Source organism: Danio rerio, chromosome 25, assembly GCF_049306965.1.
Source record: "Danio rerio strain Tuebingen ecotype United States chromosome 25, GRCz12tu, whole genome shotgun sequence".
Classification (NCBI taxonomy): Eukaryota; Metazoa; Chordata; class Actinopteri; order Cypriniformes; family Danionidae; genus Danio; species Danio rerio.
In genome coordinates this window covers 39,013,594-39,030,658 of record NC_133200.1, presented here as the reverse complement: position 1 = coordinate 39,030,658, position 17,065 = coordinate 39,013,594, and the positions used below count along the sequence as shown (strand labels likewise).

Here is a 17,065-nt window from a genome sequence, read left to right as displayed (position 1 = left end):
GTAATTAGGGTAAAGTTAGGGTAATTAGGCAAGTCATTGTATAACAGTGGTTTGTTCTGGAGACAATCCAACACTAATATTGCTTAAGGAGGCTAATAATATTGACCTTAACATGTATTTAAAAAAAATAAACTGCTTTTATTCTGGCTGAAATAAAACAAATAAGACTTTCTCCAGAAGAACAAATATTATAGGAAATACTGTGAAAAATCCCTGAATCTATTTGACATAATTTGGGAAATATTGGAAAGGAAATTCACAGAAGGACAAATAATTGTGACTTCATCTGTAATGTACTTGCTTTTTTCTATTTTTTTCCCTTTAGTGAAAACTTGGTGAGGTTTATTGAGGATTAGGATCTGTACACTGCAAAAAATAAATAAATAAATAAAAAGATTTCTTACTTAGATTTTTTTGTCTTGTTTTTAGTCCAAATGTCTAAAAATTCTCAAATCAAGAAGCATTTTCTAGACAAGCCGAACACATCGTCTTGTTTTAATAAATAATATGCTGAAATTAGGTGAGTTTTACCTTAAAAGAGCAAAATAATCTGCCAATGGGGTAAGTAAAATAATCTTGTTTTTCCGTTTGACATAAAATTATTTTGCTCACCCCATTGGCAGATTATTTAGCTTGTATAAAGAAAAAGCCTAATTTTGGCATATTATTTCTTAAAACACGACAATACGTTTGGCTTGTCTAGAAAATGCTTCTTGATTTAAGGGGTTTTCCATATTTAGGCTAAAAACAAGACATCAAATCTAAGTAAGAAGAGCACTTTTTGCAGTGTAGGGTTTAAAATGAAAACACACCAAGTGCTGAAGTATAAAAAACAGTATTGGTGAGTAAACAGTGTTATTTTTTTTATGGCTGGTGACTGTAATCAAATGCCTGAGGATGCAGTATAGTTCTCTCACTCCACATTGTGTGTTATTATGCAATCAGTGGAGGTGAGCAGAGAAAAATACAACAAGCACCTAACATTTTCCCAATTTTGTTATCACTTCTAAATCTGTTGTCAACAAAAGAACCAAGACTTTATATTTCTGCCATCATGGCAAAGAAAAAAAGAAATGAGTTATTATGTTTAAAAATGCGTTGACCTTGGTCTTCTCTTTGTTAAAAAGCACTTGGGAAATACTTGTAAGTTATTAACAATAATAGTATTATATTATAGTATTATATTATATATATATATATATATTTATTCACACCAATGACTTCACGAAGAAGCACCTTTAACATTTTCATTTCTTTAAAGAGCCTCTATTATGCATTATAAAAGGGTCATATTTTGGTTTTGTGGGTCTCCAACAGGCTGATCTGCATGCAAGGTCAAAAAACACATTCATTGTCTTATAATATGCATTTATTTTACCCAATTATCCCAGCGATCCCCATATGATTCGTTCAGCGATGTATTTGTTCCCATACCTCTCTTCAGCGCAATGCTAATCTGCGCTGATTGGCTCAATGACCCAGTCTGTTGTGATTGGCGTTCAGCAAGAGACAGAGAGAAATGGCCACCATGGCCTATCAACAATTTTGAGGTAGTCAGAGTGCGGATAGTATGTGAGAGCCCAATGTAGTGGAAGGGGGAAAAGACTGATATCAGAAATGATAATAAAATATTTTTTTCTCTAATAAATAAATGTTTATTTTTAAGAACATTTGTTTAAACCTTTATTTTTATTTCTTTGCATGGTTTTGCACCATAATTTACTCAACCGGCCCAGACAATACATTAGTTTCAAGCTACTTAAAATGTAAATAAAAGTCATTTTTCAATATCAAAGTTGTCTGAGCAGAGATCAAGGTCCCATAATGCAATTTGAAAGCATAAATTAATTAAAATTCCCGTTAATTATGAGCTATTGGCAGCTGCTAGTTAACAATTTTTTTAAATATATAATTTAATGTTTGAAAGAACAGCAAGGGAAATGTATTTTACACAAAAAAAATGTAAATCCTAATTATTATTAATTATAGTTTTAGTATTTGTATTAGTGGCATTTGTATTACTCTTAGCAGTACACCGTTTAACAGTATTATATTGATAGATTTATGATTTTGTATTGATTTATTCGATTCTTTTAATAAAAAATAATTTTTACAAGATTCCCATACAGTTCAATTAACTTTATAGATGCTAAAAACATTGAATTTAAATATTAAATTAATTAAATAAAATTAAATATTATCTCACAGCAAACAGATCCAGTCCACCATAAAATAAATAAATAAACAAAACAATTAGTAAACAATAAATAAATGAGTAAACAAATACAAATTCTAAGAAATAAATCCACATAAAAACGCACTTCACACATCTGATGGTAACTAACAGACCAGTGGTTCTCAAACTGGTATGTGTACCACTACTGGTACGAGGGCTTCCTTTTAGTGATAGGTGGAGATATGAAATATCTCATATGTACATGCTGCATATATTTTAAAATGTATCAAAAGTGATTTATATATGAATCCAAAAAACAAACAAAAAGTGCTCAGGGGTAACTCAGATATTTGGTTGGTGCTCTTTAGGTTGGAAATTCATCAAAACAACAACAGAAATCAGTCCAAGGCACTCGAAAAACTTTTTTGTGTGACTTTGACTGATTTCTGTAGTTGTTTTGAATTATAAATGAATTTGACATATAATAATATGTATTATATGACATATAGCCTATATTTCTGATGTCCAGGCAACATTTCCAGGGGTTGATGAATTGGCTACTATATGTTAATACTTTACATTTAAGTACAGCACTTTTCTTTTTGCTTTTAAAGAACAATAACCCACCATTTTAACTATTAAAGGCACATTTTAATTTAAATGTTGAGGTTTTTAGTTGATTTTTTTCACATATAAGCACAGTACATTGTTAACACTCAGACTATTTAAAGTGTGTAAAATGGCTGACATAATAAATATTCTTAATAATAGAAATTAATCTGCCACATTTTTGAACTGTGTAGCTGCTTTACTTGGCTAACCATGCTACTGTATTTTAATATTGCTCATCATGGTGGTACTTGGAGAGAAAATTGTTTTCTGAGGTGGCACTTAAAAAAAAGTTTTAGAACCGCTGCAATAGATGATAATGAGGCATTTTGCCAGCTTTAGTATGCTGCTTCGGGGAATGAGCTGAACTATTCAACTCCAGCTTCACTAGATCTAACAAACAAGACTCAAATATTCTGCAATTAATCATGTCTAATAATTCTTTTCTTGCACTATAAATCAGGTCTGACATTAAAAGGCACCGCTGGGATTCGAACCCAGGATCTCCTGTTTACTAGACAGGCGCTTTAACCAACTAAGCCACGGCGCCACTGTTAAAATGACGGAAAAAACGATTCATGAAGATCAAATGGGGAGTACTACAGGACAAAAAGGTGTAATCAAGTAATTTACCACATGATAATATGTTTATTTCACTCAGACATTGAAACGATCCGCGATTCACCTGTTATCAGCGATTTTGTTCCTCTTTTCTGGCAACAGACGGTCGCGCGGCGATGGCGTCAAAACCGGAAGCGAGTGTCGTGCACGCGTGTTCACTCACTACAGCTGCGATGTAGTGCGACTTCAGCGCTGGATTCATGTAAATATCTTCAATTTCACTGTAATAATAATTACACAGCCGCTGCTATTTATTCAGACATATGTCTTATTGTCATACCGAACACATGTGGATATATTTAATCAGCTTATTTCAGGATAAATACTGAGTAATATGTTAAAGCCTGACTTAAGTTTGACTGCTCCAACCTACTCTAGCGTGTTGTTTCAAAGTATACTGTTGTTATGATCGCTTTGTGAAGTCGTGATACACAATTTTTAGACAGTTTATAGCTTCTGTGCCAGCTTTACGATGTGAGTTTGGCATCAGTTGTGTTATTATTAATGTTTAATTGCTAATGTGATGTAATAATGTTGCTGTAAAGGTTTTAATCTGATTGTAAAACGATGATAATACATGTATTTGTTTGTAGATAAAGAATCCTGTTTACCTTGACGCAATAGTTCAGCCACTAATTGAAATTACGTCATCATTTACTTGTTTCAAACCTGTTTCTTCACAACACAAGCAAGATATACACTACCTGACAAAAGTCTTAGTTTTAGGAACGGCAAATAATACCTTCAGTATCAGAAGTGGCTTATATGAAAGGCAAAGGCCTCTAGATGACGCTTATACTCCAGACATGCTCAATAATGTTCATATCTGGTGACTGGGATGGCCAATCCCAGAGCAGCTTGACCTTCTTTGCTTTCAGGAGCTTTGATGTGGAGGCTGAAGTATGAGGAGCGCTATCCTGCTGGAGAATTGTCCCTCTCCTGTGATTTGTAATGTAATGGACAGCGCAGATGTCTTGATACCTCAGGCTGTTGATGTTGATCATCCACTCTGCAGATCTCTCGCACACCCCCATACTGAATGAACCCCAAACCATGATGTCTCCTTCACCAAACTTGACTGATTTCTCTCAGAATCTTGGTCCATGAGGGTTCCAGTGGGTCTTCTGCAGTATTGGTGCTGATTGGGTTGCAACTAGAAGTCATGTTATTATTTGTTGCTCTTACAACTGAGATTGGCGACAAGACTTTTGTCAGGTAGTGTACTGAAAAATCCTGGAATTAAAAACAGCCATTGACTTCTATGGTATTTTTTTGTTTCTATTATGGATGTCAACAGCTGCCTTTTCCAGCATTCTCCAGTATATTTTGCTTTTGTGCTTAACAAAAGAAAGAATTCCTAAATGTTTTGAAGCGCTTGAGTGAGCAAATGACAGGTTTTTGGGTGAACTCTCCCTCTAATAACTCATATAAATGTGTTCATCTGCAGCGGATGATGAAGGTGATGATGGCGAACACTGTGGGAAGGCTGTGTTTCCGCCAGAAGAATATTCTGGCTCCTATGGTGCGGGTTGGAACTCTTCCCATGAGGCTTCTGGCTCTGGATTATGGAGCAGATATTGTTTACTGTGAGGTGAGGATCAACATGATGCTTCACCCATTTCATTCCTTGACTATTCTGAGTCTGAAGAGCTGAATGTTTCTGTTTAGGAGCTGATTGATATTAAGATGGCCCAGTGTGAGCGAGTGGAAAACGGTAAGTGTGTTATTGCTTTTGATCGTATGATATATCAGTATACACCAGGGAGACACTTTGAGGAAGTGGAAAAAAAGGTTACAAGTAATGTTATATATTAAGAATAAATGGGATATTTTCACTGTTCAGTTGTCAGCATATTTATATTAATTTATAAACAACACAATATTAATGATTTAACATCAGAAGAGTTAAGAAAGCAACATGTGGTTGAACATTTTTGATCACAGCATATGGCAATATTTGTTATTTATTTACTTTCGGAAACAAAAAATGCACCAAATAAATTTTTTTAGTTTGTTTTTTTAGATGAGAAATCTTATAAGACATTTACTGAAAAAGTAAATATTGACAATTTAAACATAAACCTAGTAAATTATTTTTATATACAATTACTTTTTTTTTTTTTTTTTACTTATTTATTTACTAGTTTTTTATTTGCTTGTTTATTTATTTACTTATTAATTTATTATCTTTATTTACTTGTTTGTTTATTTATTTATTTACTTATTTATTAATTTGCTATTTATTTAATTTTAATTTTTTTACTTGTTTATTTGTTTACTTATATACTTTTTTATTAATTTATTTGCTTTATAATTTAATTACTGTTTATTTATTTGTTTATTTTTACTTGTTTATTTATTTTCTTGTTTTATTTACTTGTTTACTTATTAGCTTATTTATTTATTTACTTATTTATTATCTTTAATTTCTTAATTTATTTAATTATATGTTTACTTATATACTGTTTATTAATTTATTTGCTTTATAGTTTATTTACTATTTATTTTTTTGTTTATTTTTACTTGTTTATTTATTTTCTTGTTTTATTTACTTGTTTGTTTATTTACTTATTAATTTATTTTTTTATTTACTTATTAATTAATTTATTTTTCTTTTTTGTTTATTTACTTAATTATTTTATTTATTTGTTTATTTATTTATTTGTTAATTTATATACTTTTCTATTTAGGTAACAATTTATTTAAGTTATTTACTTACTAATTTGTTAACTTGTCAATTTATGTATATACTTTTTATTTTTTTTTCATTTATTAACTATTTATTTATTTATTTACTTAATGTATTTATTTACTTGTTTGTTTACTTGTTTATTTACTTGTTTTATGTATGGTTTGTTTATTTATTTATTTACTAGTTTATTTGTTTTCTTATTTCAGTTTGTTGCCAGGGGATGTTTAGACACAAAAAAAGACACAATGAAATAACATAAAATATAAACATCAAATGAAAATGAAATATAAAGCAAAAGCTAATTCAGACTGCCAACAAAAACAGCCACAGTTACACTATAAGTCATTAATAATAATAATGATAAAGCATTGTGTGTGACTTCAGATGTGCTGCAGACGATTGATTTTGTGGCTCCAGATGAGCGCGTGATGTTTCGCACCTGCAGTAAAGAGAGCGGCCGTGTGGTCTTTCAGATGGTCAGTTTACTCTTTCCTGAACTTATCATTATTAAATATGTTATCATGTTATTAATGATTAATTATTTTGTTGTTGTTTTGGGGGTTTCAGGGAACGGCGGATCCAGAAAGAGCGCTGGCTGTGGCCAAACTTGTGTGAGCCTAATTAGTGAATTTTATTGTTACTCTCATATACAGTTGCAGTCAGAATTATTCGCCCTCCTGTATATTTTTCCCAAATTTCTGTTTAATGAAAATAAGATTTTAATAAGCACATATAATATTGATCTTAAAATGAGTTAAAACAAATAAAAGCTGCTTTTATTCTAGCTGAAATAAAACAAATAAGACTTTCTCCAGAAGAAAAAAATAATATTGGAAATACTTTGTTTGTAGCAGACCAAGTAAAGCATGTAGTGTTGCTGTAAATGCTGAATGTGTGTTTACTGTAGCTGTGTTTGATGGACAGGGAGAATGATGTGGCAGCTGTGGATGTGAATATGGGCTGTCCAAAGGAATACTCCACAAAGGTACAGACCGATCCTGTGTCAGACATACAATACATGTGAAAGTCTACAAGTATACATAAATATATTATATTTCCATTCATTTCACACAGGGAGGAATGGGTTCAGCGCTTCTCTCTGACCCTGAGAAAATTGAAGCTGTGAGTTTTACACATTCTTGTAATTACATTTTCTGCACTACATCAGTTGTATTACAGATTATTATTGTAATCATTATAATTTTATTAAATTATGTAAATTTCTGTGATTATTATATATTTATTTTTGTAACCTTATTGAGTTATGAAGTAATGAAGGTATTATTACTACTACTACTACTACTACTTTTAGTATTAAATTAAGCTAGTCATATTGATTGGAACAGTCTTATAAAAAAAAAACGACAGAAATGTACATTAAAAAATGTAAGATATTTATTTTGTTTAATCTCTTATTTAGTTGTGAAGGTTATTATTGTAATAATAATTATCATTATTAAATTAAGTTTATAATCATATACTGAACAGAAAGACCTTGTCTTAAGTTTTTAATGCAAGTTTTTGTAATTCTGTATAATAATAATAATAATTATAGTAAAAATAATAATATTAATAATAGTAATAATAATAGTAGAAATAATAATAATAATAATAATAATAAAAACAGTAAAAATAATAATAATAAAATAATAATAATAGTAAAAAAACAATAATAATAGTAAAAATAATAATAATATTATTAATAATAATAGTAAAATAATAATAATAATAATCGTAATAATTATATTAATAGTAAAATAATAATAATAATAGTAATAATTATATTAATAGTAAAAATAATAATAATAATAATAATAGTAATAGTAATGATATTATTATTATTATTATTATTATTATTATTATTATTATTATTATTATTAAATTAGTTTACTCCTCACAAATATTGATTGGAATTTTTTTAATGTAAATTTCTGTAATTTTTATATATTAAGTTCAAGTAATGAAGCTTATAATAATAATAAAAATAATAATAATAGTTGTTGTTGGTGTTGTTAAATTAAGTTAGTCATCATATATGAACAAAAAATCTTATCTTATTAAGTTTTAATAAAAATGTCTGTGATTTGTTTGTTTATTTTGTATAATCTCTTATTTAGTTATGAAGTAATGAAATTTGTTATTGTAATAATTATTAAATTAAGTGATCATGTTTTGAACAGAAAGATCTCATCCTTAAGTTTTTAATGTTAATTACTGAAATTATTATATATTACTTTTGTGTAATCTCTGATTGAATTATGAAGTAATGAAGCTTATAATAATAATAATAATAATAATAATAATAATAATAATAATGTAAATTATTATTATTAAATTAAGTTAATCATCATATGTGGTTTAGGGAAAATCATAGTGTAATTTCTGTCATTTTCAATATATTTTGTATAATCTCCTGTTGAGTTATTAAGAAATGAATTTTAATATCATAATTTTTTTTATATATATATATATATTAGGTTAGTAATCATATATGTATTGGAAAAATCTTATAATTTTTTTGTAAGTTTCCGTAATTTTAATATTATCACAATTTCATATTAATTATAATGTAATATGTTTTGTTTATATTGATCTTGCCATTAAATAGCCATAAATTGCTGATGTAGCAATAAATTCACAAACTTATTATTACTATTACAATTATTATCATCATTTTAAAGTGTTTGTCTCGTGTAGATTCTCACCACTCTTGTGAAAGGAATCTCAAAGCCTGTTACCTGTAAAATCAGGATCCTGTCAACAGTAAGTGAAGCTTTTCCACATAATTATTTAATTTTGTGGGAAAACAAAGGCAAGCTAAAATATTCAGGAGACTTTATTTGGTGTGCCTGGTTATTGCTGTATATTGACTTGCTCTTTCAGATTGAGGATACAGTGAATTTAGTGAAGAGAATTGAAAAGACGGGAGTGGCGGCCATTGCGGTTCATGGCAGGTTCGATGGATTCCCTAATCATCTGGAGTTAATCGTGTGTTCTTTAATGTCAGATTTGATCATGTTTGATCATTGTCTTGTTGTCAGGATGAAAGACGAGCGACCGCGACACCCGGTGCACTGTGACTATATCCAGGCTGTGGCCCAGAGCGTCTCAGTACCCGTCATTGCCAAGTCAGTTTTAGGCTGTTGCCTTGCATTTATTCATTTTCATTCGACATAGTCCCTTTATTAATCAGGGGTCACCACAGCGGAATGAACCGCCAACTATTCCAGCATATGTTTTGCACAGCGGATGCCTTTCCAGCTGCAACCTAGTACTAGGAAACACCCCTACACACTCATTCACACACTCATACGCTATGGACAATTTAGTTAATCTTTTCCCCTATAGCGCATGTGTTTGGACTGTGGAGGAAACCGAAGCACCCGGAGGAAACCCCTGCCAACATGGGGAGAACATGCAAACTGCTTCAATAAAGCTTAATAGGGCCACTTTAATGCATGTGCTGTTTACAAGTGCAAAATACCAGGCTTTTTTCTGTCTGCGTGTCTTCAGTGGCGGCTCTTCAGACATCGTGAAGGAGTTTGAGGACATCGAGACATTTCGGGAGTCGACTGGAGCTTCATCCGTCATGTTAGCTCGAGCCGCCATGTGGAATCCTTCAGTCTTCCGGCAGCAGGGGGCGCTGTCTGTGGACCAGGTCATGCAGGAGTACATCACATATGTACGTTTGCACATGTTTACATCTACATAGACACATTGGCTTGAATTTACTGCATTCATTAGTCATGGATTGAGTAAAATGTTTTGTTTGATAACATTTCATCCCAATTTCAAATCAAAATGTTGTTGGTTAAACCATTTATAATAATAATAATAATAATAGTAAATATAATGTTAATAATGATGATAATAATAGTAATAATAAAAATTATTATTATTATTATTATTATTATTAATTATTATTATTATTATTATTAATAATAATAATAATAATAATAATAATAATATTATTAAAGCATATATAATAATAAATTATTATTATTATAGTAAATATTATATCAAAATGTCAATATATCAATTTCAAATCAATGTTTTTTTAAAGCAATTATAATAATAATTATAATAATTATTATTGTTATTATGAAAGTGTCTATAATAATAATAATTATTATTATTATTATAATAGTAATTATTATTATAGTAATTATTATTATTATTATTATTATTATTATTATTATTATTATTAAAGCATATATAATAATAAAATTGTTATTATTATTATTATTATTATAGTAATTAATATTATATCAAAATATATATTAATTTCAAATCAATGTTGTTTAAAGCATTTATAATATTAATAATGTTGTTATTATTATTATTACTTTTATTAAAGTGACTATAATAATGATAATAATAATAATAAAAATAATAATTATTATCATTATTATAATAGTAATTATTATATCATTGTTATTATTAATAATAATTATAATAATAATTACTATTATAATATAACAAATAATATTTATCATTGTTATCATGATTATTATATAAGTCATATTTAAATACATTTATATAAATATATATAATAAATACAAATAAACTAAGTTGTTGGTCATATCTGTAGAAACAATATTAGTTTAGTATATTGCTAAATAAGCATATATCCAGTTATTTAACTATTTTGAGAACATGGAGAGATTATATTTGTTGTTTTGATTTGTTTAAGTAGGCGGAGCTAAATATATTTTTTGGTGTAATTTACTCGCTCCCACTTTCTGATTAGTGGAGTTTTTCCATAGAGCATTATGGGTAATGTAGTCTTTCTGCACAGATTCAGCTGTTAAACATGGTTATTCTGAAAGTGAGTTAAAATAAAGTAGATAAACAACGAACAAATAACAAATGTCATTATTTACAGCCTCGGAACTCACAGTATTATTATTATTGTTACTATTATTATTACTATTATTTTTATTATTGTTATTATCCCTTTGGAGAAAATGAATTTATTTTTTAACTTCCTGAAACTGACTGTTCTCTATTGTAAACAAATGATGTTCTGTGCCTCCCTGATGTTTTTTTTTTTACCTCTGTTTTCTTTTTCTTTTTTTGCGTTTGCACACAGGCTGTTCGCTATGACAATAATCCATTTAACACCAAATACTGCTTATGTCAGATGCTCAGAGACAGAGTCGAGTCTCCATTTGGGAAGCGTTTGCATGCAGCTCAGACCAACCAGGAGATATGGTAAACATCGCACATTATGTTTGATGCAACATTTCATGTATAAAGCAGAAGTTATTTATTTATTTATTTATTTAAGGGATTTTTTAAATGCTTAATAATATTTGTCATATGTGTGTATATTATTGTTTCTAGTAATCTTTGTGGAAAAAAAATGTAATCTGAAAGTTATAGGGGAAATAATGTTAAAGAAAATGTAGGAAACACCCTCTATTTCTTTGTATTTATGTATTTAATTATGTATTTAAGTATGAAACAACACTTATTATGAACTCCATTTATTAAAATGTATAAAATAAAAATTGATCACACAAAATTTTCATATTATTAAAAAATAATATGGGTAAATCCGAGTATTTTGGCAATAATAGTTTCAAATGATAAAGTTTTGAAATGACAATTTTTATGTCTGAATAACTAATTAAATATGTTAGTAAATGAATAATTATTGATCTAAATATGCCTAACAGCTCTGTTGTACATATAAACTATTGTTGAATTGCATTTTAGTTGCTTTTTTCTTTAAATATTAAGGAAAATGGATTGTTGTTGGCTGTTATTGTTATAATTAATATTAATATTTAATAAAAATAATCAAAATGTTATCAATATTTTGCTGAGATTTTAAAAACATAATAAATTATGTTATTATATGATATGTAAAATGTGTTGTTGTTGTTGTTGTTAATCATATTATCAATATTTTGATGAGCATTTTTTAAAAATTTTATTAAATTAAACCACTTATATTAACGCTTGATTGCCTCTTTTTTTAATCTTGCTTGTGATTTTAGTCCTTGATCGAATTTTTAAAAATGTAAATATAAAAATCCTTTATTAATAGTTCATTTATTGTGTGTTTTTCAGCGAGGTGTTTGGAATGACTGAGTTATTCAACAAAACCACAGCTGAACTGGAGTCCAGAAGAGCTTCTCTGCAGGCCAGTGAAGATCTGTCAGAAACTCCTGAACTAGAAGACGACGTGGTCATTATGCCGGTCCGCTTCGAACGGTCAGTTATGAGTTGATTACCATTTATTAGCATCATTTAACCTCTTAACTGACTGTTAGTCCAACTATTTCAAGATAGATGTGATAATAACATGTTCTACTGTATCGCCAATTATCAGCTGTTTTGTGCATATAAAATAAAAAAATTATTTAATTAAATTTAAAAAATGTCAAATTAATCAAAAGTTGTTTTGTTTATGCAAATAATAAAACTAAAATAATATGTATTTTACAAAACATGTTTTCCCCTGAAAGTGACAGAAATCTAAATCTAATATTTGAGCAAACTATATTCCAAATTTAAAGTTGATATCTCAAAAAAACACGCATTCAGTATTTAGAGTGGACGCAGTACCAGACATGACCACATTCAGTTTCCATTGCCGACCATACAAGAGCGCCCTCATTTATTTTGTTAGGGTGCAGTACCAGACATGACCACATTCAGTTTCCATTGCCGACCATACAAGAGCGCCCTCATTTATTTTGTTAGGGTGCAGTACCAGACATGACCACATTCAGTTTCCATTGCCGACCATACAAGAGCGCCCCCATTTCTGTGTATCATTTAATGGATATGAACCATATTTTTCTGACTTTTTACGATATTTGTGAAGTTAAACATTTCAATTTAGCCTCTAAAACATTATTAAAACATTATTTTAAGTGCTTTTTGCGAAATCCCAATCCTAACCCTAACCCTAAAAAAATATATATTTTAGTGTTTTTTCATAATATTTAAAACAAAGCACAGTCCATTTTTTTTTTTTTTCTAAAGATTCAGACTAACAATTTGTTTTTCAAACAGTATTTTATATGTGCTGCATTGCCGCAACAAAGTAATGCTTCATAGCGGATATGAGTGTCTTTGCAGCTAATTAATAAATAACTTACTCAGTAATATCTATTAAAATCATGAAAAATGAAAACTAGAAATGTTAAGCTGTATATGTGATTGCTTTATTTAAATATTATGTTTCTAATATGCTTATATTAGGATGTGTTTAGATATTATGGTTTAGAAATGCAAATGCAAAAGTTCTTTTTAATTATCGTTTGTCATGATTAGATTAGGATTTAATTGCACTATAGTCAACTTAAGCAAGACGGTGGCAGTAGAGGGGTTAAAAGAAAGAAGACATGTTCAGTTTGTGTCTGTGTGTGTGTTTTCCAGGCGAGATTATCCTCCTCAGATCACACCCAAGATGTTCCTGCTGGAGTGGAGCCGCAAAGAGAAGCTTGAGCAGCCAGTTTATGAGACGGTCAGTGCTGACAGTACAAATGAACTGACATCGCAATATTTACATTTATTTATATATATATATAGATATAGATATAGATATAGTGAAATCAATACAGCTTCATACTATTCAAATACAGTGTGTATGTTTGCAGGAGCAGCGCAGTCAGGATCGAGGCTTTCAGTCCACTGTTATTGTGGCCGATAAGAAATATCGCTCTACACTGTGGTGAGTTTAACACAGAGACGAACACATTTACCCCCATCCACACAGGGCATCAGCGCCAACGCTTCCCATTCACTTTGAATCGGTGACGTCAAGTGTTGCCGAACTGCATTGTGGATCCGTCAGGACCGTTCGAGATGTTGCTCGCTGCAGAAGTTGGGACTTTCTCCGCTTTTCAAAGCGACAGCCAATCAGATCGCTGTATGCAAATACACAGACAGTAGCCCGATTGCTGACTAATTTCATTGGCTGACGCTGCTATGATGATCACGTCAGCCCCAACTTGACAGACACGCCCAGACACGCCCCCTGTCAAGCGTTGATGCTGAAGCCCCGAGTGAATGCACTGTTATATATCTATACATGCACACACACATACATACACAGGTACAAAAGCACATCTATACAAAGACACACACACACACACATATAAGCTCACATTGACACACAAACACATGCTAACACACTCAGACACAATACACGCATGCATACACACTTATACTTAAACACATATTGACATACACATGCTGACTTAAATAAACCCACACACACAGTCACTCACACAATCATACACACACTGATATATACATTAACACAGACACATACACACAAACGCAGTCACACTCACATACATGCATACATAAATACACACCAACAAACAAATATATACATACACACACTCGCATGCATACATGCACACATTTGTATACAAACACACACACATTGACATGCACACACTGACTTAGACACACTCGCATACAGTCACTCACAATCTTACGCACACACTTATATATATATATATATACATTAACACACACTGACATACACACACTCATACTGTACATGCATAAATGCACACACACTCACACATACATACATACACACACACTCGCATATATACAGACACACATTCTCGCATACATGAGCTTACACACACACATAAATGCATAAGCTCACATTCACACACATACATAAACGCACACACTGTCACTCACATACAAACATGCATACATTTCTCTCTCTCTCACACACACACACACATTCTGACATACCCTCACATACAAATACCTACACACACTTGCATACGCTGACAAAAACACAGTCACATACACATGCATATACACACACTTACATACACACATACCTGCCAACATGCATATATAGACACACACTCGCATACACACACTCTCACTCACATACACTGACCAAAAAAACACACAGTCACACTGAGACACTCGCATACACACTCCCATACATACACCCTCTGTCTCTCACACGCACACACACACTCAGTGTCCGTATTGTCTGTATCTGCAGGGAGAAGTCTAAGAAGTTTGCGGAGCAGGCCGCGGCTCTGGTGTGTTTGCGCACGCTTGGTCTCCCAGAGGGTCGAATCGGAGAGGAGCACAGCGGACTCGTAAACAAACGAAAGAGAGACGACAGAAAGACCACAGCGGCGGACAACGATGACGACGAGTCCCACGCGCCAAAGAGACACACACACACACTCCCCCAGGAAGAGGAAGTGACATGCAGGACGAAAGTTGTGAATGGTGTTTGTGGTCAAACCGCACGCTAGCCAGATGCTCAACACCATACACACACACACACACACACACACACTCATTGCTGTTCACTTTTATCTGATCACACACTCACAGCTCTGAGTTTGCTTGTAAATTTGTCAAATCCGGTTGTCAAGTGCCACCTCAGTGTCTTCCTGTCAGAGATGCTGGGTTATGCTTTAGTTCTTCTGCATAGAGGATTGAGTTCTTATTTTTATTATTATTATTATTATTATTATTATTATTATTTTGCGTTTCCGTCTTCCACCAGAAGGGGGCAGTAATTCGCCATACAGTAAACAGCTTCAATTACACCATCAGCAGACTTCAGAGGTTTCTTCTTATTGTGTTTGTTGGCAATGTTTTTGTGAAATAAACCGTTTTAATTTTGCGTCTGAGTTGTTTCCTGCATGTTTATGAGTTTAGTTCTTAAAATATAGTAAGCATCACAACATTTCTGATATTTTGTTATGGATATGAGGCTCAGAAGTGATGTGTTGCTAAAATAATATGACTATACCACACCATACATTGTTAGTAAGATGGAAAATGTATTCGTTTATTCATTATCCCTCTGGCTAGTCCCTTTATTAATCAAAGGTCGCCACCGCGGAATGAACTGCCAACTTGTCCAGTATTACACAGCTCCCATACACACAGGACCTGAGATTAAAGTCACCCGAAAGACAGCGCCCACTGAGCAGTATAGAGTCCCCTTGACTGTACTGGGGCGTTAGGACCCACACAGACAGCAGGTTGAGCGCCCCCTGCTGGCCTCACTAATATCACTTCTGACAGCAACCTAGCTTTCCCATGTGGTCTCCAATCGAGGTACTGCCCTTAGCTTCAGTGTGCGATCATGTGAGAGTTGCAGAGAGCTCGCTGCTAGTGCTAATATGTTGTGATAATTCGGTACAACCACATATTATACTGCTAATATACACAGGGGCAGACTTAGGGATCTGGGGGCCCTAAGCAATTCCAGGCATGAGGCCCTAGCACTGAAACTCAAAACACTCTTTCAGATATTTGTTTTCTCTAGATCTGTCTCGATTAATTTTTATTTTTTGTAAATAAACTGCATGTTAAAAATATATTTTAGGTGGAACCTTATTAACTTAAAATTAAATACAATCTATATTCGCAAATAAAAAGTAATCACACAAACTATGTACAGTTAATTAGCCATAGTTGAGATAAAATCTTAATATTTGCATGTGCAGTAAGGAAGGAACGTACATGGGGGCCTCCGATAGCTGGTTTAGAAAACAATAATGTTAAAATCTTAATGGTTATAGACAGATTTTACAAGATATGATAGAAAAATTATACAACAGCTTCAGGATGACTGATATAGGCTTCTTGGCATTGGTCAGGGCTCCCTATTTTTCCCGGGCCCTAAGCGGATGCTTACCTCGCTTATAGCTTAAACCCGCACCTGAATATACACCAAAGTTTACTGTAGTAAGAACTATTGTATAACTTCCCTGCTGAAACATACAGCCTGAACCAGCCTAGGCTTGTTGGCTGGTTTTAGCTGGTCGACCAGCCTGGTTGTAGAGGGGTTTTGTCCACTTCCAGGCTGGTTTCCAGCCATTTCTAGCCTGGTCTTAGCTGGTCAGGCTGGGAGATGACCAGCCTAGCCAGGCTGGGAGCCCAGTCAAAACCAGCCTGGAAACAGAACTGGTCATTTTCCAACCTGACCAGCCAAGAAC

At 31.9% G+C, this 17,065-nt stretch overlaps 1 protein-coding gene and 1 non-coding gene across 4 annotated transcripts in view; one reads left to right on the top strand and one right to left on the bottom strand.

Annotated features, from left to right (window-relative positions):
- Positions 1-3,261: 3,261 nt before the first annotated feature.
- On the bottom strand, positions 3,262-3,335 carry trnat-agu (transfer RNA threonine (anticodon AGU)). The gene has a single exon. It is a non-coding gene; the product is annotated as a tRNA-Thr (tRNA).
- Positions 3,336-3,557: 222 nt separating this feature from the next.
- Positions 3,558-17,065, top strand: part of dus2 (dihydrouridine synthase 2) — a 255,375-nt gene continuing 241,867 nt past the window's right edge. The window contains exons 1-16 of one of the 3 annotated variants that reach the window (XM_073943420.1): positions 3,558-3,608; positions 4,854-4,997; positions 5,075-5,120; positions 6,483-6,574; positions 6,666-6,709; positions 7,023-7,083; positions 7,173-7,220; positions 8,796-8,861; positions 8,982-9,052; positions 9,140-9,226; positions 9,612-9,780; positions 11,191-11,312; positions 12,177-12,320; positions 13,494-13,581; positions 13,715-13,788; positions 15,103-15,379. In XM_073943420.1, the coding sequence (XP_073799521.1) occupies positions 4,857-4,997; positions 5,075-5,120; positions 6,483-6,574; positions 6,666-6,709; positions 7,023-7,083; positions 7,173-7,220; positions 8,796-8,861; positions 8,982-9,052; positions 9,140-9,226; positions 9,612-9,780; positions 11,191-11,312; positions 12,177-12,320; positions 13,494-13,581; positions 13,715-13,788; positions 15,103-15,364 (1,515 nt within the window). In that variant the 5' untranslated portion in view covers positions 3,558-3,608; positions 4,854-4,856 and the 3' untranslated portion in view covers positions 15,365-15,379. Of the gene's footprint in view, positions 3,630-4,853; positions 4,998-5,074; positions 5,121-6,482; positions 6,575-6,665; positions 6,710-7,022; positions 7,084-7,172; positions 7,221-8,795; positions 8,862-8,981; positions 9,053-9,139; positions 9,227-9,611; positions 9,781-11,190; positions 11,313-12,176; positions 12,321-13,493; positions 13,582-13,714; positions 13,789-15,102; positions 15,742-17,065 lie in introns of those variants that run through there. The other 2 variants (XM_001342658.8, XM_005163191.6) reach the window with 2 other exon arrangements.